The sequence below is a fragment of the Gadus macrocephalus genome, chromosome 3 (genome assembly GCF_031168955.1).
Source record: "Gadus macrocephalus chromosome 3, ASM3116895v1".
Classification (NCBI taxonomy): domain Eukaryota; kingdom Metazoa; phylum Chordata; class Actinopteri; order Gadiformes; family Gadidae; genus Gadus; species Gadus macrocephalus.
This window is the reverse complement of record NC_082384.1, coordinates 12,017,605-12,042,317: the sequence shown is the minus strand read 5'-3', so window position 1 is coordinate 12,042,317 and position 24,713 is coordinate 12,017,605. Positions and strand designations below refer to the sequence as shown.

General features: G+C 44.7%; 2 protein-coding genes across 5 annotated transcripts; both read right to left on the bottom strand.

Annotated features, from left to right (window-relative positions):
- Positions 1-1,469: 1,469 nt before the first annotated feature.
- Positions 1,470-9,377, bottom strand: si:zfos-323e3.4 (volume-regulated anion channel subunit LRRC8E). Its single transcript, XM_060047297.1, has 3 exons — positions 9,244-9,377; positions 5,697-5,845; positions 1,470-4,323 (listed from the first exon to the last, which is right to left on the bottom strand). The coding sequence occupies exons 1-3, from the start codon at positions 9,275-9,277 to the stop codon at positions 2,044-2,046; spliced, it is 2,463 nt and encodes an 820-aa protein (XP_059903280.1). The 5' UTR covers positions 9,278-9,377; the 3' UTR covers positions 1,470-2,043.
- Positions 7,387-23,494, bottom strand: keap1b (kelch-like ECH-associated protein 1b). Of its 4 annotated transcripts, none has more exons than XR_009524878.1 (8): positions 23,335-23,494; positions 19,772-21,033; positions 14,876-15,121; positions 12,155-12,837; positions 11,424-11,629; positions 10,830-11,006; positions 9,244-9,662; positions 7,387-7,927 (listed from the first exon to the last, which is right to left on the bottom strand). XR_009524878.1 is itself a non-coding variant. In XM_060047299.1 (8 exons), exons 3-8 carry the CDS (start codon positions 20,075-20,077, stop codon positions 9,373-9,375), a joined length of 1,908 nt encoding a protein of 635 aa, XP_059903282.1. In that variant the 5' UTR covers positions 20,078-21,033; positions 21,396-21,546; positions 23,335-23,459; the 3' UTR covers positions 7,387-9,372. The 4 variants fall into 4 exon arrangements, 3 of the variants coding, with proteins under 3 accessions (XP_059903282.1, XP_059903281.1, XP_059903284.1); XM_060047299.1 differs by adding an exon at positions 21,396-21,546 and having other exon boundaries at positions 7,387-9,662; positions 23,335-23,459; XM_060047298.1 differs by having other exon boundaries at positions 7,387-9,662.
- Between the last annotated feature and the right edge of the window lie 1,219 nt (positions 23,495-24,713).

The window sequence follows — 24,713 nt, the reverse complement described above, 5'->3', positions numbered from 1 at the left end:
AATGCAGCACATGCCACCCTTTTGCCAAACGATCAGGCCACTAGCCTGAAACTCGGAAGAGAAGACTAATGAAAGTTGACATGCAGGACAAAAAAAAAGGGCGTGTTGGTCCCGGGGAGAGACTCACGAGATAAACACGTTCAGGCCCCGCCTCCTCCTTCGTTCCCGTCAAGGATTCAGGTGTGTGTGTGTGTGTGTGTGTGTGTGTGTGTGTGTGTGTGTGTGTGTGTGTGTGTGTGTGTGTGTGTGTATTTCCAGTCTTCAGCCTTATGAAGGGGTGGGACGTGGGAGTTGTATAGCAGTGTGTGTGTGTGTGCTCTATTACAGAGCGGTGTGTGTGTGTGTGTGTGTGTGTGTGTGTGTTCTTAGCAATAACGCGTGTGTATGACAATACAGGATTGTCACGCATCGGAGAGCGATCGGGTAGTAGCCCTACGTACGGCGCTACTCCCCGTTTCTACGGTAATGAGTGAGCAAAATGTCCGACACGCTCTCATTTCACATCACTGTTCACGTCCGCAACAGAACTGGTACACAGGTCTTTGGGTCGGATTCACTGTCGGGTAATAATACACAGTTGTAGACCTAATTCACCTGATGATCCCATGAAATGTTTGACTATACAATAGTAGAAAGGTAGTCAAGCACTGTGGTTGAGGTAGGAGGCAGCTCCTACCTCAGATCCTGAGTTAATAACTTATGGACCACTTATTATTGGTATCAGGGACATAAACTTAAGACAACCTTGAATGTCTTTACAATTATATTACAATATGTACAATATATATTTAAAATGTAAAATATTTTTGCTTTGATTGTTTACACATTTATTTTATTCATATCGTCAGATTTCCCTCCAGAGAATGTCTTAAGAGACATTCTTGCCATTTCTGACAAAAATATTAGGGAGCTATTATAATGTTAAGTTCCTTTGGAGTTGGGCATTTCCATTTAGTTTTGGATTTGTATTTCCAGTCTTCAGCCTTATGAGGGGGTGGGACGTGGGAGTTGTATAGCAGTGTGTGTGTGTGTGTGTGTGTGTGTGTGGGGGGGGGGGCTCTATTACAGAGCGGTGTGTGTGTGTATGCGTTACGTGACTGCAGGCCAGGACTTGAGCATGACCCGCTTGCTTGCTTGCTTGGTCGGCACTCCACCTGAACGAATAGTTTTGTACTTGTTTCAGCGTGTGCAATAGACACAAGACAAAGAGACAAAACATGAATGGTGGGTGGTGTTAGTGCTGGGCAAAAGGGAGACAGCATGTAAAGTCACAGGTCCCAAGGAAGAGGGGTAGTGTGAGAGAGCAAGTTATGCGTGAGGAATTATGCTCCACACAACTCAAGTCTGTGACACACTTTAACGCACCCCTCTTTGAAAGGGAGTGTAAGTGGCCAGCGATTATTTCAACACGTTCATTTTACTGTAAATGGGGAAAAAGTGCTGACGAGGTGGAAGAAAAGGAGTGTGTGTCACAGAGTTCGAATCTTTTTTTAATATCAGTGTATTGATTATTGTATATTCCCAAAATGCATTAATATTCAGGTAATTTAAAATGTCTTTCACCTCTTAGTTCTCTAAGCATCCTCTGCATCCTGGACTATTTCATTATGTCAAGAGATCTATAAACCAAGATGTTCCGTGTGTAATTTAAAGCAACTTGTACCCCTTCGTCTTAAACCCAGCCCGGGCTGGGATACATCTGCTGGGACTGGCTGGCATATCAATTTAAGAATAAAGATTGGGTGAAATTCTCGCTTTGTAAACTAGTCTGTTGTTGTGTAACACTAACCTGACAGTAGCAGGTCTAAACCAAACCTTACGGCTACATGTCATTATTAAACAATTCAAATAAATACATAGTTTGAGTAAAAAATCTTTACAATAGATAAAACTGCATGTATAAAACAAAAAAAAACACCAGTAGTCAAATATTTTAAACTCAAAATTTACACTTGGTGCTTTGTTGAGGAATATAATGTAACCCCTTTCCTTGAAATCTTTACAGTTTTCTCCAAATGTTGCAACATCAAAAGTTCTTCCAAATCATCTGCTCCCCAGTTTAGTTTGTACTGAGGCTGGCAGTAGATCCACCAGGTTGGCCTCGATGACCAACCCACTGAGGGACAGCGAGGGACAATCCCCGATCTCGTCAGGAAGAGAATCTATGCGGTTCCCTTTCAGCTCAAGCCGGACCAGCATGGTCAGGTTTGATATCCTTGGGCTCAAGTTGATCAGGCGGTTGTTGCCCAGAACCAATGTCTTGAGCTTCTTACAGGAGAACAGCTCCTCAGGCAGAACCTCCAGAGAGTTGAAGGCCGCCGAGAAGTACTGGAGGCCCTGCAGGATGTTCACCTCGGACGGGAGCACAGTGATCTGGTTGTGGGAGACGTCCAGGTGCTTGAGCTTGGTGCAGTAGAACAATCTGGAAGGGAGCTTCTGGAGCTTGTTCCAGCTGATGTCCAACGTCTCCAGGAACTGCAGCTTACTGATGTGCTCCGGGATGTAGCTGATGCTGTTGTACCACAGGCGCAGAGTCACCAGACGCCGGCAATGCTGTAGGCTCAGGATCTCCTCCACAGTGGTGAGCTTGTTGTCCTTCAGGTCCAGCTCCTGGAGGTTCACCAGGCTGAAGACGGCGCTGGGGATGCGCTCTAGCATGCATCCAATCAGTTCTAAGGATTCCAGGTTTGTTAACTTCTTCAGACTGCTAAAAGCCGCAATCTTGCAACATTCGTTGTATATGCAAAGCTTTCGCAGCTGCAAAGCAACATCCCCTACACTGGTCGGGATCTTGTTGAGGTTGCTGCGAATAGTGAGGACCCTGAGAGCTTTGAGGTCTCTCAGGGACTCCAGAGCAGGGTTTCGGGACACCTCATTGATCAGTAGGCCACTTAAATGTAGTTCATGCAGGTTCTGGAGGTTATACATCCAGAGAGGAACCTGGTCTGCACTCTCAAAAGACAAGTGCAAGACCTTCAGCCGCTCCTTAAGGCAGGTCAAGGCCGCTTGCTGGACCTTGGTAGAGCAGTGGACGAGCGCCAGCTCCTGGAGAGCAGTAAGTTTAACTATGCCAGAGGAGATGGTCACATTAGAGAGGAGCTCCAGCTTCAGTGATTCTACCTCTGGAAGATCGTAGGCAGTATCAGGGAAACCGGGCAACATGAACAGATGGAGTTCCATCCGCTCGTTGGTGTTCTTGCAGAGGCGTGTCCGTAGCTTTTTGGCGGTCCACTCATGGTTGAGGTTGACCTGCCGGAGCCGGGACTCGCTGACCTCAGAAAGAAAGACGGCAAACCGCTTGGCGTAAAGAGCATCGTATTGGTCGCTGAGGTGGAGGAGGAATGCAAAGTCATTTTTCATATCTGGGATGTCGTCAACACCCGTCTCCAACCTGACCTGCTCAAAAGAGTACTCTTTTAGAGAACGATGGAGAAGCCAGTATAGGGTGTAGATGCACATTATTCCATATACCCCAACAAAGCTGATGTAGCAGTAGGCCAGCTTGGAGAACAGATGAGCCTTGTTGTGGTTACAGCAGTAGATGTCGAAACCGGTCAGCTCAGGAGGAACCAAGCAACGCACCACAATCTCAATGTTATTAACCAGGACCGCACTGTAGATAATGATGAGGACAACCTGGAACACTTTGAAAGATGTCTGCAGCACATACATAACATAGAGGAGGTCAGCCTCTTCCACGTGCGTTCTGAACTTCTTCACCATCTCAAACAGAGCTTTGGCCTGCTCTCCTTCTTTGCGATCCAGAACCGAGGCCGATGACTGAGTTTCCGGGGGCTTTTTCTCAGAGTTGGACTTGACGGAGGACGACCGCAGGAGCCCCACTGTTTCCTCCTCCAGCGCTGCTGGGGGTTTCGACATGGTGTTCCTCCGTAGAGTCACCAGCTTCTCCTCGCTTCTCTCCTCGGAGACCTCGTTCAGGGCCCTCGTGGTCCAGGGGGAGTTAAAACACTTCCCGAGAATGGTCACGAAGAGCTCGATTTTAGACGAGGTCCCAGGAAACTTGAACCAGAAGCTGCTGACCACCATAAAGATCATTGTGTGGATGACCACCAGATAGGGGAAGTACTTTCCGTACCAATGCACAGCCCTCTCATAGCAGTAGTGGTTCACAAAGACATACTGGTGGATGTCCAGGTTGTTCTTACGGCCGTACACCTCGCGGATGATGGGGCTCACAGGGTTGGCCAGCGTGTGCTCCCGGGTCTCGTTCTCCCCGTAGCCGCGGATGTGGCTGCAGTCGATGGCCTCTGGAGTGGGGCTGCTGAAGTGGCTCGGCAGGCAGGAGATCTTGTCCTGGGTGAGCTGAGGAGGAACCAAAATGAATGAATGGAGGACACAGCTTGGCAGCTTAATCTGAAGAATATTTTATCATGAGCAGTGAAACACCCAGCGTTTCTTGAAGGGATTAAGGGGCATTACAGGGTTGGGGTCAGAAACGCTATTGTCAAATCAGGAATTAGGACCTCGAAAATAAAATGGATATTCAATGGAAAAACAAATGCTTCATTAGTCTAACCCATTTTGGGTTAATACATTGTTCTATGTGTTGATTATAAAGTTTATCAGTAAACATTAAAAGGCTGAGAAGTATTCAGTATTCCCATTCTCAAATTTCAGATTTACATCCTGAGAATGCATCCAATTGGCCGAGCAATGCAGAAGAGAATACCCTCATTATTTTAACCAAACAGGAAAATCAAGCCAGTGTCAGTGACAATGAAAGTCAGACTGCCTGATGCAGAAGGCAGCAAGAGTTTCCGAAACTCAATTTACTCCCTACTATTTTAATGTCATTATAGTGTGTGGAGCAGGGGATAAAACTTTGTATAGCTTTTACGACTGGTTATAATGGCTTGAACCTTCGTATCCACACGGACATTATGTGTCAAACCTTCTTAAATTTTTTATCTTCTTTGTTACATGAGGAATTTGTTTTATCAAACCACTAATTGATCAAATCATTTAATTCCCGAAAAATGTCAATTGTCTTATTTCCCAAGCCAAAAATTTCTTCCAGTAATAGAGGGAGGTGCAGAAGTACTATGACTGAAAAAATAGTCAACAGGTTGTGTCAAAACAGTGACACATTTTTTCTTCTTTTTCGTTAGACTTAAAAGGGTACAATATGTAATAAATGTACTGTACCAAATCAAACAGTTTGATTTTATTCAATATTATCCGAGTACCCAGGGTTGCCAGATTTGAAACAAATTAGCAGACAGACACAGCTTGTTGCAGCCCTGGAAGCACGCATACAAACTGGATCAACTGAGATTGTAACAGAAGGAATTGCTTTGCCTACTCTGGTTAATGTGTCCTTGAAGTAATGCTGCTCTTAAAGTTGTGATCTGAATCTGAACCCAGTGCAACTGAGTCAACAAGAGAATAGTACCTTATTTCACAGTGTTAATAATCCACCATTGAGGTCAAACACGATTCAGTGCAAGTAAAACACACTGTCCAAAGGATCTCGATCCTTTGGACAGGGGCTATTGTCAGGGGCTATATGTGACATAATAGCAGTTCAAAAGCACATATAATTCTAAAAGCAAATGCTGGCAGTGTCGTCAGTGGCCTTGAGCGATATTTCCTCTAAACCCACTGCTCCTCCATAAGCTAGCATTATAAGTTTAAAAGATCAAGAATGCACAGTGTTTGGTTTAAAAGGGCCTCACCTGTAGGGTGCATCCAAAGACACCGATCATCAGCATTATGATACATAGATACTCCGTGAAGACGTCCCACCACGGCTTCAGCACCCGGAACTGTGGATTCTGTTCTGTGGCAAAGTTCTTGAACTCACCCACTGGGATCATCCTGAGGTCTGCGAAGAGAGAAAACATGTAACTTGAGCTGATAAGAATAAACAGCTAGGCAGGTATTCAAACAAGCAGAGAGCTCTAACGGATCACATCACAAGAAGTACATAACTTACTGGAATCGAAGATGTCGCTATGTAAACAAATATATAAAAATGTTTTTTTTGTAAATCGAGATTAGCGGAAAACCGGAAATATTTGACTTTGCCCCCTTAAAAGGAATACACCTGGATGGCTTCCTGTAGGTCTGAAACTGAATACATAGGCTGCCACAGACAGAAGAGACAAAGTGGAAGAACAAGTTATACAACAACGATCACAATAAACGTCCATGAGAAAAAACTTCTAGGGCTTTGAATGAAGCTTATCATGTCGTAAAATGGCAAACTTTAGTCGACCATTTAACTTTTAGATAACGTTAATAGCCAACATAATAAACAATAACAAACTACGTTTAAATCACAAAGACTGAGTGAGTTCAGTGCCATTTGACAACACTTTTGGGGTAGAAGTGGATCTCAGATAAGTGTACAATAGTTTGTTTGTTGAAGGCTTGAATAGTTTGAACTGTGTTAACCATATCTTTAAGGATAGTGCAGTGATCGCACCTGCGTGTTTACTTGCGGCTGCGATATAAACGCAATGTGGGTTTATAAATTAGTTTAAATCCAGCATTAATCGATCGAATAAATGTAAACTAAGTTGACTGTGAAAACCGTAAAGAAAGTTTGGTCAAGATAACTTACCAACGTCCTATGACGATTCACAGGTGTCTGGTAGGGAAGAAAAGACTTTGAGCTTCTACAAAAGTTGTAACTCTACCAACTTTTCAATGACTGGGAGGCGCATAATAGGCAGGTGTTGCAGTTTCTTCTTGGTATTGTTTCAAATGAAGCTGACTGACTGGAGAACCACATGGGATTGCATGCCAGTCGGTAACCTTCCGCGGTTCAAACATGCGCCCGTCTAGTCTGCGGGAGCTCTTCAGATGGGGTATATATGAAGAGCATAACACTATTCATCGTCATTGTCCTGAAATGGTCGTGGTATGTTATTATTTAAAGCCTTAATATATCCAGTTATTTTGACGGTGCGAAACAGATTATTACTGCAGTCGGTTTGAAATAGAAATAGGCCCGCCACCTGTACAGCCTCACTGTTAAGTATACGTTTAGTTTCGGTCTGAAGGTTTACATAATGTTGTTTTCTAGTTATTCACAAGTTGAAGGGATTTACCTATCTGCAAAACAAGTTACCTGTTCTTGTTACAGGTTCTAAAGACATGCTCTGAATCGTGTATAACTTCAAGAAATGTATCTTAAGTTGGTTTTATAACAGGATCGAAATTGATTAATTTGCTTTCAGTTTATTACCTGAGAGCTATTACTGACGTAGCCGAACGACACTTTCAAAAAGTGGAGCTCATGCGCCATCTTGTGGCAATATTCAGACGTACGTTTAAATTTGAGATATTTAAGTCATAGATTAAGGTAGCCCTAGTGAGTCATAGTAGGCAAATGCTCCAGCAAAAGCGTACAATAAACACTGTTGTTCCACGATGTACTTTTTTTTATTACAGAGAATGGTTTGCTGAAAAATGTACAAAGCAGACATTAAATATTGTGTTCTTTCATTCCAACTACTGACGCGGGAAAAGAAAATCCCTTTCAAATCAAACAAAGTTTTTTACAAATGTTTAAAACTCTTATCACAGGCCTTCCTGGTAGTTATAACACATGCTAGTTAGTTTGAACGAAACTGCGTTCCTACTCAATACAAAGTTGTCAGTTTAGGTCAAGAAAAATCAAAGAGTCAGAACAAATAAATTAAAACAAAATCGCAACCTAAATTGTGTAGAAGACTGAAAATCAATGTACAAAAACATTTATTATAAACTTTTTGTAGCTTAAATGCTGTTACAACTTTTATTTCCCACAATTTTAATTTCAGACTACATAACGTGTTGAGTTTCTGAGGTTTGGCTAACAAAAGTGTCCCATAGTTTCCGTTCTGGGTCCAGATGTGGTGGGATTCACCTTGTCCAGAATCTATAATTATTGGTTCTCTTGTTGTCTGGAAAAGGTGTCCTGTGAACCAAATGCTACATTATTTCCCCACTACAGACTTCCAAATTAAACAACCAACAAAACGTACAGTATTTTAGAATAGACCAACAACTCCATTATCAATTTATGAGTTGGGCTATTTCTATTTCCCTTGATTCACGTCCAATCATTTGATTTGTATTTGTCATGTTAGATTTGTTTTAAGGCCCATCCATACGACGCCAGAGGTTTTTAAAAACGAAGAAGTTATGCTGCGGGTCTGCCTTGCATCCACATGACATAAGAGGGTTTTTATACCTGAAATCAGTCTTCCAGAGTTAAGCTTTTTTAAAACGCAGCCGTGGGGCGAAAACGTAGCTTATAGCAAACCATGACGGTACGTTGGGGTAGGAAGCCGTTTAAAACAGGCTTGTGGACGTTTTTTTGCATATTTAAGCAGAAAGGTTACACCGCCAACTACTTGCCTGAAATATTTACTACACCCTTTCACTCGTTGCAATCTCGTTGCTTGTAACCGAGAGGTTGCTAGTTCAATCCCCAGCTCCTCCTAACTGATTGTTGATGTGTCCCTGAGCAAGACACTTAACCCTAACTGCTCCTGACGAGCTGGCTGTCGCCTTGCATGGTTGACTCTGCTGTCGGTGTGTATTAACCGATGTAAGTCGCTTTGGATAAAAGCGTCTGCCAAATGCCCTAATTGTAATTATAATTGTTGCGTTTCCTTGTTGACGAGGATAGTTTGAAAACCTTGGCGTGTGGATGCAAAACTTTGAAAAAAACGCAACAGATTTCCTTTTGCTTAAAAAAAAGCCTGTGACGTCATTTTGATAGGGCCAGAGATTTAGGATTTTCGTACACTGTTTTTCCACTAATCAGAATACAGGGTTCCAGGCAGGATCCAAGTCCGGCACCCCAAAGAAACAAAATCTGAAGACTAGTGAAGCCTACAGCCGTGGAAAATGGCTTTGTGCTGTCTGATACTAACTTAATGATATCATGGATCCCCCATCTCACCCTCCTTATAAATAATAGATTTTATGAAATAGTTTTCCTCCATGTATTTTGGTTTTTACGCACAGCTGGTTGTGAAATATAAAATGAATCCTTGGCTGTTGGTGCAGCCCTGAGCCAATGAATGGCCCTTCAGAGCACACAGCCCTCTCTCCCATTAGGTAAAACAGGGGAGTCATTGGTCCAATCACACACACACGCACACACACACACAAATTGTTCTGTGGCCGATTCCCACTGAACTGTTTACCATTAAATGACAAATTGGTCCAAAAAACTAAACAAAGAGACACTGTATAGAATCTTTTTTTACTGTAAATCCTCACCCAGATTAAAGGTGAGGAGGCGGATCCAGCACATCTGTGATTGTTTGTTTTTTGCAGGTTTTTGGTGGAGGAAGACTGAGAAAGAGATGAGACAGAGGAGCTCCAGGAGAAGACCGCCCCCCCCTGCCCTCACGTGTTCCTCTCAGGGAGGTCGCTGTGTCTCTGGGAGGAAGAGGACGACGTGGAGGAGGCGGAGGAGGCGGAGGAGGAGGAGGGGGGGTGGTGAACGGGCGGGGACGCCGAGCCCGCGTCACGCTCCGCTCGCGGACACGTCTGGAGGTCCTTCTGGCAGGGCTCCATGGTGACGGCCACACCCACCCCGCTGCGCCCGGAGGTCATTAGGGTGACCTCGGACCAAGAGTCCGTCTCGGGGTCGTAGCGCTCCACGCTGTCCAGGAACGTGTTGCCATCGTAGCCGCCTGTCGTAGAGGGGAAGGAAACCATGGCAACAGTCATTTCCCCTCAGGCTTAAGATCTTCAACAACGGCGGTCATTGATAAACTTCTTGATTAAATGTCAAGCGAGTGATTAACATCTGCACGTCACACAGACATTTTCCCCTTCATACCTGGCACAGTGCACTTGAGATAAGCACAGATACATTGCGGTTTGTTTGTTTAACAACAGGGTCATTCAACAGAGCATTTCTTTCCTTTATTGAGGTATTTTTCAAACACTGAACAAACACCTATGAGAGATGTGTCACAGCTTGGGCTGCTGGGCAAACACAAAGACATGCATCATTTACAGGTGGAACCCTGGGCGGGGAAGATGAGTCAGGTCTATGCATCACCTTTTGTCTACAACCGACTTGAAAAGTCACAAGAAGAATGTTATATATACCTAAATGTAACCAGCACTATCTTAATGATTAATCTGAAGCATCGATCTCAGAATATGTAAACATAACAAGTCGTATCCTAATCTGTTAACAGTCAGAGGCATAAGCTTGTCTGATTAAAACCATTCGCTGAGAGTAAGCCATCTTTAATTCCTGCTTGGTGGGTGGTGCGGGGGGATTCAATGAGACCAATAGGTACAGCTTTTCCAAATGAAATTTAAATGCTGCTTTCAGTATAACCATCCGTGTTTGACAAGAAGTCAGTCAAATCAAGCAAGAGCCTGAATAGTTGGCAGACCAACTGGGTTGTAAAATATGCTTTCACTAGGAGTCAGACCCAAAAGTCAAGAAACCCCAACATAAAACATAGTGTAACATAGTGATAGCACATGGTGAATGTACACGCTTTAGTTCACAGCAATAAGGATGTTGGCGTGAGAGAGCATGCGAGCGAGCAGCAATTATATTTATTTATTGATATGGATATTTTGGGTGAACGTTGAGCCCGACAGCACTGTGCCAGAAGAAAGTAGACTGCAGACACAAGAAAGTTGGCATACTTTGTTGAAAAGCTGAAGTGTTATGCATGGTAAATGAGCCAAACGTAGCTTCGGGTACTTCTAATGTCGGAGTGAGACACTTATGAGACGGTAAAATTGCAACTCGTCTATCCTGGTGAACTCATCCATTAAGTGTGCGAAAAATGCAACATGTGCGAGTGTGTGTGTGTCCCTCGTCCACTCACCCAGGACGTAGATGCGTCCGTGGTGCGCGGTGACCCCGAGCGCGCTACGCCGGTGCCTCATGGACGCAGCGAGGCTCCAGCTGTCCGTCTCCACCTCGTAGCACTCCACCGTGTTCAGCTGGTTGGTGCCGTCGTAGCCGCCCATCACGTAGATGCGGTTGCCCAGCGCGCACACACCTTGGAGGGGGTGAAGGAGAGAGGGTGATTTCTAGCTCACACTTACAGGGATGAGCAGTGAATACACAGCCGGTAGGTTTCTGAGCTAGTTCCAAGCCTCCACCCCGGCGAGCAAGTGGGAACAGGATGTATTTAGAACAAGGGTTGGCATTAAGTTACAACTCTGTGAAGGCGTTGCCTTTGAAACGATTAGGAGAAAGGAGTGGAGAGATCACGGTCTCATGGCTGGCTCGGATTCATTGATTAAGCTAACCAGATTTAGTTTGTTCACCAACACACATTACTTAACCGATGTTGTTCCGATCACCAATCAAATCTCCCATTTAATTAAAAACAAAAGGTGGGGACGGTCACCCTGTTAATAGTTGGCCCTGATCCTCAACCCACCCAGCCCAGCTGTCTGGATCGAGGACCCACCTGCTCCGGAGCGGACCGTGTGCATCGAGGACATGGGGCTCCACTCGTCCCGGTCGGGGTCGTAGCACTCTGAGGAGCTGAGGCGGTGGGTGCCGTCGAAGCCCCCAACGGCGTACAGCAGCCTGTTGATGACCGTGACGCCCACCCCGATGCGCCGCGACATCATCGGTGCCACCAGCTGCCACTGGTCCCTCTCAGGGTCATACCTGAGGCAAGAAGGTCAAAGGTCAGTGTTCACACCCCTAGATTAATTACCAGTTCAGAGTTCCAATGACGTTGGCATAAGGCATGCGTCCTTCCCTCCTCATGGAAGGACGCCATTCAACAAATAAAGTCGCAAAGCTCTGGAATTAATTTCCTGAAACTTATCATCCGTGTTCAGTCCAACCGCTGCTGTCCTCTACCAGTTATTTGAGACTTGGTCTTTAGTGGACTTGGTCTTTCTCACAACCAGCCTTGGTCTTTAGGCCGGCTGTCCGTATGTATTCAAGCTTAGTCTGGTTGTGCTAGACCGCCTGTAATCAGGCTTCGGCTGGTGGTGCTAGTCCGTACATAAACAAGCTTAGGCTGGTTCTGCTAGTCTGCATGTAATCAAGCTTAGACTGGAATGAGCCAACTGTGTTTGGACCGAGCGCGCAAATGAGTGCGTCAGCGGTCTCCACGGACGATCCGACCTGACCCCGTGCCGAGCGCCGTGACTGCGTGCGTGACAGAAGCGGACCGCCGCTCACCTCTCCACGCTGTTGTGGTGGATGCAGCCGTGGGACCCGCCCACGGCGTAGATCAGCCCGTCGATCACGCCCACGCCGATGCGGTTGCGGGGCACGCTCATGGGCGCACAGGGCAGCCAGCAGTTGTTCATGGGGTTGTAGCAGTCCAGCGTGTTGGAGTCCATGTTGCCGTCGGGCGCGTTGTTCCGGCCGCCCACGGCGTAGAACAGCCCGCTGATGACGCACGCCGCCAGCCCGCTGCGGGGCACCTGCAGGTCCGCCAGCCGCAGCCACGCCCCCGTGCAGGGGTTGTACGCCTCCAGGTAGCTGAGCGACTGCCTGAAGTAGCCCCCCGCCGTGTAGATGAGCTGCGGCACCTTGGGGGTCCGGCAGGAGTTGAGCTTGGTGGGCTTGTGGAGGGTGAGGTCCTGGAAGATCTGGGCCAGGTAGTCCTTGCACTGCGGGTCCCAGTCCCAGTCCAGGGACTGCAGCTGGGTCTGCAGGAAGTTGGGGGTGAGGGAGTGGCAGCGCACGGCCTGCAGCAGGGCCTGCACGTAGGGCCGGCGGTTCTCCTGGTCGTAGCGCACCCACGCCACGCACGCGTGGAACACCTCCGACTCGCAGCGCACGTTGAGCTCGTCCCGGCTGATGAGGGTGACCAGCTGGCAGTGGGACAGGTTGAAGAACTCCTCCTGGGTGGCCACCTGCAGACGCATGGGGGAGGACAGGACTGAGACATGGCCAAGGAAGGGAACGCGATCCGGGGATAAGGGATGAACCCAATTCATCCCAATGACGAACTTGAGTTCACCATTTTTAAATCAATCGTTTAACTTATTTGATGAAACACATGATAAACAAAAAAGAGAGTCAAGCTGTATAGGCCATTAAAGAGGGATATACTACATTTCTGGGCCTCATTCTGTTCTTAATCCCAATTCAGACTATTCCAGGTAAATTAACAAAAACATATGTCCTACAATGTAGAATAAGTAATCCAATCCTTTCTGAAGGACTGGTGAATCTTCCTTAAGCGTGACACGTTATAAAGCTCAGCAATGAAATACATACATTTCAGTTCCGGAGTGTACAAAGGGACAAGGCACACACAAACACACACTTTCATCAGCCTGGTGTTTCAGTTCCTGAAACCAGCCCGAACCAAGACATTAACTGTGGAATCTAAACCTCTCTAGAGCAGATTATATATGACGCAGTAATGCCACCAAACTACCAGTTTAACCAATACCCTTCTGTAATGGAGATGGCATCTGCATTATATTATGGTCCTGGACCAAAAGCCAAATGCCCTACAGCTACTTCCTGAACAGTTAAGAATTTTGCAAGTCATCCTGCCTGGACACGGAGCAAGAAACAAAGGTTTAGGCTTTGGATAACATAGAATACATAGGTATCCTTCAGCCAGATAGCATTCCCACATCACTTTCTTGTGAAATTTGCAATAAACACTATGAAATTGTAAGTGTAATTTTTGTAGGCCTGCACTTTCTTGCTTGTTGCTCTTTGAGGTATAATAAGCAGCACAAGGTAGAAAGTCGAATCAAGCAATCAATTGTAGTAGCAAGGATTAGCAAAGTATCAATAATCATGTTTTACATACTTTAAACGGCCATCAATGTTTCGGGAGTTACATTTAAAAAAAGATATTGGTGTACACCCTGTCAAAGAACACAAAGCAAATCATGCCGACTCATTCCAAAAATAATTCACTATTGACGCACGAACGGGACAAGGAAATGTTTCAGTGAACACTGAACTGAAACGTTACCCACAGAAGCAGACCAAGAAAAAAACATCGATTTTTAATTACAGACATCTTTCAAGTCATCTATTGTGAAATACAAGCAGTTTATTACAAGACTTGCAAGGGCAAGGTTAACAATATATGTGTAACACAAAACAACAGACCATGCCCTCATGCAAACCTCCATCAGACACTAAACATCCAGATGAATAACACATAGGACAACTGTGCTAGCAACAATCAGTGTCCAAACAGAAGGCTTACATTACAGTGGTCAGGTCCATGAGATATGAGTGGGAGTGGAGTACATTCGTTTGTGGACGCATGTTTGTATATAGGCCAAGCTAAAAGCCGTTTTTAAAAAGGATCTTCTATCGTGGTGATGCAAACATGAAGTGCAAGACAGAAGAGGCAAGGGGTCTGGTTTTAAACTGCCTCAACACAACACAACTCTGGGATGGGTTAGGATCCCCACGGGAACAGACTCGACAGATCACGCACAACTGGTGTGACCAGGTTATGAACATTAAATTAGAGTGACGGGTGAAACCATCCTGTGATAAGTCAGGAGTGTAAAAAAAGAATGTGCAAGTGAAACTCAACGGGCAAGTCACGACTGCAGCTTGTTGAAGTGTTAATAAAGCAGGTTCTTCGTTTCCACAGAATAATGGGCCGAATGTTATAAACATGACTAAAATAGAAATGCTGTATTGCATCTATTCAAATTAACAGACCACTGTTGAAACATCCATCCCTCGCTGCAGTATGTTGCCACAGGAGTTTCCAACACTGTCTTTCTGTTGGGTTTCTAGATATCTTTCTTATCGGACGTCAGGTTGGGACCAGTGAACCGACCCAAACGGTTGGGTTCATAAAAATGTTAAATAGTCTGGACAATGCAGGAGCCCCATACGTATAACATAGGCTTGCATAAAGGCAGAGATGAATCAACGAAGAGTGGTGATTTTTGGTCTTACCTGGCTGAAATTCATATAGATGTACTCCCTGGCCTTCTGGTGCAGCTCCGTGCAGCTGATCTGCTCGGCAAAGTTGGCAATGCCGATGGCGTTGCTGGGGTCCAGCTGCTGCACCAGGAAGTCGCAGCAGGCCTTGACCACGCTGTCGATCTGGTACATGACCGCACCGTTCATGATGTGGATCACACACTTCTCCCCCACAGAGATGCTGGCAGTGTAGGCAAACTCGATCAGCCTTTCCATCACCTGGGGTACAGGAGAGGAATGTTGAAATATGAATAAAACGAATCATGCGATTTGCCCATAGTCAATATGCATCAGTCTGTTCGTTTGTGTTCAATTAAAAAGCAATGACGGATCTGTAGCGTGATTAAACTTGATCAAGCGTGATTAAACTGATCTGATCTTGGATTACTTACAATAACATGGAAACCTTGACCGGAATTTGACAATATTGATTTGAATTGACGCCTAGAAGCCTACCATCAGTCCTTGATGGAGCAACGTTACCTAACCTGTACGTTAAAGGAGAAATACAGTTTAAAATGGATCTGGGATATGTTTAGTATGATAACGAGTTGGAATTTTAGTTTTCGAGCAAAAAAGCGCATGTAGACGCATTCTAAGTTGGCTGTTTTTAGCAGATTCTACAAAAACGCTATAAACTTGGAACGATGGGGGCATGTGTTATGGTAAAAACTAAATCGCTATTTTAAACCACTTAAAAGTCTAGAAGTAGCCCAACACTTTGATGGTACAATAAGGGTCTTAACATATAAAAGGAGGCATTTATAACTTTATAAGTACCGTTTTTTTATTTTTATTAAAAAGGACATTTTATACACACAATACCATCAGTAGCGATTTCGTAACACATGCCCCCATCATTCCAGGTTTATAGCGTTTTGGTAGAATCGTTTAAAAACAGCCAACTCAAGAATGCGACTACATGCGCCTTTTTGCCTCCAAACAAACATCCCAACTCGTTATCATATTAAACATATCCCAGATACAATTAACACCGGATTTCTGCTTTAACGTTGCATCAAACCGCATGAGAAATTTCACTCAAGGGGACGCTGCAACTATGGTTGGGTCTGGCAGACTTTTTGACCGCCGTTGTGTTTGGTTCACTGGCAGGGTCAGATCTCTCCTGGGACTCTCCAGTCCCAGCAGGGATCAGGTGGTTCTGATCCTGTTTTCATCAGGTTTGATCAACCAAGCCGGTGGCAGACGGCTGAAAAAAACAACAACTTTGTACAGACTGGAAAATCAGCCTGCGTCACCAGAGCTTTGCTTCTATAACTTTCCAAACTTTCTGAACCTTAAAAAAACTTTGATGGCAGCATTTGAGTCATTAATTCGAATCTCTTTGAGCAAGCTTTCAAAAAGTAACTCAAACTGTATAGACTTAAAAATGGATTGTCTCCGTATTAACTTAACTCAACTTTATATAATACAGGCATGATAATACACATATGTACTAATGAGGTTAAATTATCTTTAAACTATAACATTTATTTGAGGTAGTTTGCCCAGGTGACAAACACCAATTCTAAATAAAGTAACATTTCAAATCGTCTGTAAATAAAAGGGCAAATACAAAGTATAAGAATCAACAAAAGAGGTGACCACATGGATGAACCCACAACATCGAGGTTAACAAATTAAAACATACAAGTAGAGTAGAGTGAGAGGTCCGAGAGGGAGGGAGGGGCTTTTACAAACATGATGGTCACAGGACTGTGTAATGACCCCCCACTATACTGCCCTACAAAGCCTAATGCCGCTTTTCCACTGCATGGTACCAGCTCGACACGACTCGACTCGACTCAGCTCGCCTTTTTTGCGTTTCCACCGCGAAAACATGGTATCTGGTACCTGAAGTGGCTGCTTTTTCTAGTACCGCCTCGCTCTAGGTTCCAAGCGGCTGAGCCGATGCTAAAAGGTGACGTCGGCAGACGGCCGGCCACTGATTGGCCAGAGAGTGTGACGAAGTCACGAGAGCGACATGGCAACCATGCTGGTAACAGCCATAGCAGCGCCGCAGCCAACATATTCCACTTCTTCAACATGCCAGCTAATAATACGAACACGAATACCATCGCATCGATGTTCTCCATTGTTGTTATGGGGGTTCTGTCCATGTGTGGGTTACGTAGGTGTCGTTTGCGTCGCGTACAAAAATACGTCACGGCCCTTTCGCGCAGCCGACCCCGCCCACGTCCAGGAGGTACTATTTGCGGTGGAAAAGGACCCGCGCTGCTACCGTGTCGAGTCGTGTCGTGTCGTGTCGTGTCGAGTCGAGCTACATGTGCGGTGGAAAAGCGGCATAACTGTACTGTACTAACTACGCAAAGAGTACATCAGAACTAAAGGGCTTTAAGTGCTTAAACTGGCCGGCCAAATGGGTTATAAGTATACAAGTGATATTGCTCTAGTACAACACAAACCATTTAAGTCGGAAACCTTTCACAACATAAGCGTTAATTTCTAGTTCAAACTTAATTTTTAAAATAAATGTAGTAACTGCGGTAAGCAGTCAAATTGGGAGGTAAACAAGGAACAAGGGGCACTGTCGTTTCTCAAATTGGATTGAAAGAAACATGCATGTTCAGCACATGTCCTTTTGCCTCCTTGATTTTCCCCGGCCTAGTTGTTGTGGACCTTCCTCGTGAGGACAACTTGGTGTTTGTATGATTAATTGTGTGTGGGAGAGTGTGTATCTCAGGAATGTATGAAAGAGGGGCCTGGTAGCATACCCTGTCCAAGAATAGAGTATGCTTAAACTCATCATGTGGTAAAAATGTAATTAACAACAACGCTGGGGTGCGTTTGGTCAGGTGAGTGAACCAAGTCAATCGTGGGGAGGAAAAGATTTGCGTTAGGGTATGCTGTGGAGCGTTCGTGGGATGAATCACTTATCAGGCCCGGATCAGTGTACGACCCAGGACCCAAGTGTCTAACTCAAATTAGTGCAGCCTGGGATGGTTACAGACCTATCGAACCATCTACCCCAACCGTAAACCACACTACTTATTGTACATCGTCCCGCAATATTTACAGAATCATATCAGCACTCAAAAATCGTAAAAAAATAAATAAATCTCTGGTTGAATAGGGGAACTACGACAAGAATAGAAGAATGGATAGTATCTAGTGGCACAAATAGTGCGGACTGTCAAAATAGCCTCTCTACTTTAAACATCAAAGTCCAAAGTGTTTTGACCATCGGACGGTTTGCAGGTGAGCATTGAAAGACACTAAATCACAGTGATCATTTGAAGACATAAACTCTTCACGTGGTGTTCATATCCCTGTGTAGCGTTGACAGTGTGTCAACCATATCCGTGTCCTGCGGGGGTGTAATCACACACTGCCTGGTTATTATCACAACGCTGAATCTATTTGATTCACTGGGGGACTTTCTGTGTGGCCTGCGCAGCAGGAAGTCAGCATGGCATACAAGGCTGCCAACCACACAGGCTGGCAAAGAGGAACTAATAAATACATAGGCGATTAATATACAACACATTTGCGAGGTTTGACCAAAGTTTCGATCATGGGATCGAAACTTTGCAATCCGAAACTGAACATCAACATATAACCAATGGATTGAAGAAAGTTGCGTGTCTTTATTTAACAAATGCACAGTGACTGCTGCCCATCCTCTGAACACGTACTTGGCTGTGATATAAATCATAAATGATGAGTCTCGTTTTGTTTTACACTGCATACATATTAGGTTATGTTTAAACAACCTGCTTAAGGACAGCTGATGAACACCACTTCCAAGGCTACTGGGTGCAGTCTAGGGCTGAATGATTAATCGAATTCAATTGCGATGTATAGAATAGAACGAATAGAACGCGATATGCAATCGCAAAGGCTGCGATTGAAAGGAAAAAAACTATATATTTTCCAAATATATATATCATTTTTTTGTGTGATTTGTTTCTGACTGGAGTAAGATTTTTCAGTAAGATTTATATTTATTTATTTTACAATTCAATAGTTAAAGGGGAATATTATACCACCAGGTGTGAGTGTGATTAGCCTTACAAGCCGTTTCGAAAATCTGCCTAATATGACATCACTAGTGTGTGTGTCCACCTAGATCTGTGCTGGATAGATCTATCTACCAGCCTACCCAGTGGACTGAAGTAAACATTGCTCATCTATCCAGCACAGATCTAGGTGGACACACCCACTAGTGATGTCATATTAGGCCGATTTTCGAAACGGCTTGTAAGGCTAATCACACTCACACCTGGTGGTATAATAAGTCCCCTTTAAATAAAAAAAAAATATATATCTATTAATCTCAACACATGGGCCTGGCCTAAAGGAAAAAGCAGTTTATATGGTGACTGCTTCCAATGTTGTGTTGGTCATACTTAAGAATGATTTATTGCATTTTTTGTGAATAATACAGAACATAAGGAACCTAAAACATTAAAAAATAAATCGCATATTACATCGCAATCGCAATATTGGTCAAAATAGTCGCAATTCGATTACCGGTATTTTCCCAAATCTTTCAGCCCTAGTGCAGTCTCAAATACAAACGTTTGTAGGGCTTTGAGGCCCTCACGCTTCATTGTGTTCACCACCTAAAACGCTAAAAACACAAATGCTAAACGTTTGTGAGGGGAAAAAAATTATATGTTCAGGAATCCAATAGTGGTTTATCAGATTGAACTGTATGGAAACGAGACTCATTTTATAAAATATAAACATGAAACACATCAGACACCGTCTGTGATATTTAAACCATTAGCAGAAATGTATTTTGACCTACGGCCATGCAGCAATTTTGGAAATATGTCACCCGTCATGCGTCATGCGGAGGGGAGGGGTGAGGGTAAGGCTAGGGGGAAGGTTTGTGCGACTCACCCTGGGATGGATCCCCTCGATGGGCACCACCTCCTTGCCGCACTCCTTCAGGCCGTTGGTGAACATGGCCCTGAACACGGGCGAGGAGGATGCCAGCACCACCTTGTGCGCCACAAAGTCCACCGCGTCCAGGTCGTTGTAGCGCACGCGCAGCGTCACGTCGCACAGCTGCCGCTCCTGCCGCAGCTCGTTCATGATGGCGAAGGCGGCCGCCGTGTGGCTGCCCAGCGTGTAGCTGAACACCCGGTGGCCGTTACGGGTGGACGGCGTCACCAGGGCCTTGCACTCGGTCATGGACTCCGTCATCGTCGCCCCTCCTTGCTCCTGCTCCTCCTTCTCCCTCGTCGTCGTCGTCGTCGTCGTCCTCCTCTCTAGTTGCCACCCGCTGAATCAACCGACATCCTCCCTGCGCACGCGGGATGTTGTACAGTATGAAAGGAGAAGGAATGGGAGGGCTCCGGACCCTTTCCAGCGGGGCTCGTTTGGAGGTTTTCCTCAAATCAGAGGGCAGTTGTTGTGGGTGTCTTCGCTCAGCCTTTCAGAACAACCATGATGCCCTCTCAGAAATTACAACAAAATACTTCTAAATGGCAGCAATCACCACCTTCTCTTTCATTGACAAAGAGAGAAAGTGAGGACAAGCAGGGAAGGGCAAGGCCGCTGTGTCCGAGGATTACTCCGTCCCCGTTGTGTGATCCGACAGGGAAAGCGAGATGAAGGGTTTCAAGTCAAACCAGGTACGAAACACCAGGTACAACAGGACTAGATCCAAGCACCAGTCAGCTCCTCGTTCCACGGATTGGAAGTTTGTTCGAAAGTTGTTGTGGTTTGTTTCTGACCTCAAGCTCGGCTTCAGACACTACAACACGCAGGTCAAACAAAGGAAGAAAACGTTCTCTTGAACGCGTGTCTTTCGCATAATTTTCCATTATCACTAAAGTTCATGCCTTGCTGACCAACTTGAAAATAATTCCCAAAAAGGTTGTAATAATAAAAAAAAAAAGATCAGATTTGCATTAGTTCTAGAGCATTAGAGGTCCAATGGCAGCGTGAGATGTACTTGTCCAAGCGGTGGAAGTGTTGTCAACTCTGCATAGCCAGGGTGGGAGAACCAGGTTGTGCAACGTGCCAGAAGTGACGTGAACAGAAGTTGTGGCCTCCGGGCTGAGACTTGGCAGCTGTATTTCTCTGGAAAAGCCTTCCTAGAAGCAGTGACACTCAGGAAACGTGTTTACAGGGAAGCCGTCAGCTGTGATCAACAACTGAAAAACAGCAAGGGGAGAGTGAGCGAGAGCACGTTTAGTACTGAAGTTGTTTTGATATGTTGCGCTTCTCAATAGTGATCTTTCGAATACTTGTTGAGATTGCCCAGCTTTCATACTCAATGTCTATACATTTTGGGATGCTTTCAATACATTTACGAATGGTGAAACCAAACCAGATGCTAAACTCCACACCGTTTTATACAGCTTTATGTAGAAGACAGAAGTGAATCAGCAATACTTTTACTCAAAACTAAAACGGCTACACAGGCCCTAGATAGATACCAATATGCATTTAAATTGGAGGGACATGCTAAAGCTAATTATGCACTAAAGAGGTCCAATTTATTAAATTGAAGAACCTCAGAAGCATGTCCAGAAGTGAGAAACAAGAGAGCTCCACTACGGTCACGTCTCCACACCCAGTTTCCTGCTGGTCATGGTGACCATGTCCATCCGCTAACCGAGCTCCTGTACTGAATAACGGTGACGATGTATTCTGTGTTCCAGTGTCTGTGAGTGGATGAGAACATTTGGTCCAAACCCACTTGGCTGGAAGTGTGAACTGTTCCAAGGTACCAACACCAGAGCTTATCTGGATTGTGATAGGTCAAAACAGTAGCAGCGCAAAACTGGTTTCATTTATTTTTTCTATTCTATAAAAATTTGAAGATATTGTCTTGTTGCCCATAGCCATGTGTGTAGGACATGATTCCTGACTGGTAACAATTCAACATTCCTGGCCAGCTATTCCATAAATGTAACACAGGAATAGTGGGGCCGTCAATACATAACACACACACACACACACACACACACACACACACACACACACACACACACACACACACACACACACACACACACACACACACACACACACACACACACACACACACACACACACACACACAGACAGAACATTTGATTGGTCTGTTGTGTTGCGTCCTGGGTTTCTAAAACGGAACCAGTCACAGTTACTCAGCAACAATTGTGCTGCAGATGTTGAGTTACATAACCCAGCACCTAGGGGTTGTACACGGTCTGCAATCATTACTGCACGAGGTGATAAAGGCCGAGAACAGGGGGCAACGTTCGCCTAATGTACAGTAGTGCCTAACTAGGTCAGTGTACTGAATATGAGACGATTCCAGCTATTTGAAACTATAAAAGATGGGCCTATAACTGAAGTTTCGAGATGACACATCGACACGTTGCTATTGACAGTATACATATTAGACTCAAGTGAACTCCAGATATACATCAACTGAATAGCCCATATACAGCTGCTGCACAAGAGTAGCGAGACTTCTATTTAGGGCGACTTTTTTTTTTCGTCTCGGTTAAATAGTTTCACGCAGCATGCTTCTGATATGCAGGCCTGAGCGCGGTCTGTGAGCGACTGTATGAAATTTGACTAGACTGTAGTCCATCGTAAGGAGTTAATTCCCGCCAAATATTATTCGATTGATATTGTTGCGATTCATATTCAGTATATGCCTATCTGTGTTGCGTATACGCTCTGGAAACAGCTGTCAAAACAAAGGCCAACAGTGCACGGCGCAAATTGCACAATAGTGGAGTTAGTTCCACCATGGCAAAACTTCATGTATTCAAACAATTCAATAGAGCCAGTGTGTCTTTTGACGTGCATTACTACACTGCCCATGGACAAGTAAGCAATGACGGCACACTTGAGAACGAGAATAAAATCAAGCGAGAAGGGAATGCAAGAACGGACACTTGTACACGTTTAAAAACAATTTGGCAAAGAGCCTTCCTCGGTGACTCATCGCGAACTTAACAAGCACAGGATCAGAAAAGAGATTCACGGGACTCGATGTACGAAAATGTGAGCCGCGATTGAGGAAGGAACTGAACATGGCATGCATCGACTCATGCTTTCTGTGCAGTTTGTCCATGTGTGTATGATTCATACAAAGGACAGCGTCAGCCTGGGATCTAAATCCTCGAGTTTTTAGGTTGGCCAGAAATAATAAAACGCCCAAATGCGTGTAAAGAGACCTAACAAAAGTGTAACAGAAGGCACAATAGACCCGACAAACAGAGATTACGGGAATTCAAATCACAAGTCTTCCTCGGAAATATAAGTGACAGCAAAAGGACTGATATCGTTCAGTAACGTTCCCACAACAGCCAAGAGTCGACATACGTAACGTTACAGTAATAGAGAAAGGGGCTGTACTACATATGTTTCTGGTTGTAAATACATTTTCCGTCCCGTCAACGAACATTTATCCAAGACAGTTACTATGTGAATATGGACAAAAACAAACTCACGTAATCTAGATCCACCATCGCTGTCCGCCTAGCTGTACGCCACAAGAACTGGGAAAGCTATAACTCACCATGACTAAGCATTGTAGGAGCCTCCCCTTGCTATCAAAATAAGAGTGTGCAACGAGAACACGCGTCTCCGCTGCCTTTAAACGTAAAGGCATTGTAACGTTGTCTGATGGGAGGAGCTTTTATTTAGAAATATACGTTTTTCTATTGGACAATAAAAGCCAGTTCTTGGAAATGCGAACGAAGAAATATGACGGTATTGAATCTCGAAACACCATACTGGCAAGAGGCAGGACTGGTACAACCCTTGCTACAAAATAATTAAGAATACATTTAATTGCCATATCAAATGTAAGGATTTCGAAGAAGCCTTTCAAAATAGTTACAAATGGTGTCTTGACGTTATTAGGGATTCCTAAAAAAATGTGCACGTTGCAACATATTCATAGTTGCACACGATTGATTTAAGTTTTCAACACCACTTGTATCTTAGAACGGGTAATAGTTTTGCCGGTTTTGTCTCTTGATAAGGTATGGAAAAATAAAGATACCTTCACGCAATAACAGCTCGATTCTTGACAAAGTATGTTCAAGATTCCACACATTGCCAGCTGTTTTCATACAGACCATCATGGGGCAACACATTTAGGTGTCAATCATCCAGACAGGTAACGCCCGCCTTCAAATAGCGAATTTAGGCAAAACCCCCAAGGTGGCAGTATATTGCTATTACAAAACCAATTTAAAAAATACAGTCAAATATTTCGGATTGTTCTGCTCTTAAAATTACATTCTCATGGTCCGTTTTTACCCCATAATGTAGACCCACTGTAAAGTGTGTCGGCCAACAGTCTGAAGCTGAATAGCCTACTAATAAAAGCATCCACTCCTTTTGTATATTATGAAATAAAGAGAACTACGTTCAATTTATGTACATCACAGTACAAGCAATGTGCCAGGTGTTGCCTGGGCACTTTCCTGCTTTAAACCAACCATGCACACAGCACACCAGCCGGTCGGGTGATGGCGGGCCAGCAAGGAGGAGGGATAGAATACAATTGCAGACAACTCAGAAAACGGAACAAAAAAGAGCCTTTAATAAAGATACTTGATCTCCATTTCATGAAAAGACAAAATAAAACCGTACAATTTAGAAACCAAGAGGAACAAGGGGCATGACAAAAACGAAGAACCAGAACCAGAACAGGTGAAACTTTGCCGCTTTTCCACCGCACATGTAGCTCGACTCGACACGACTCGACACGACACGACTCGACACGGTAGCAGCACGGGTGCTTTTCCACCGCAAAAAGAAAGTACCTCCTGGACGTGGGCGGGGTCGGCTGCGCGAAAGGGCAGTGACGTATTTGTGT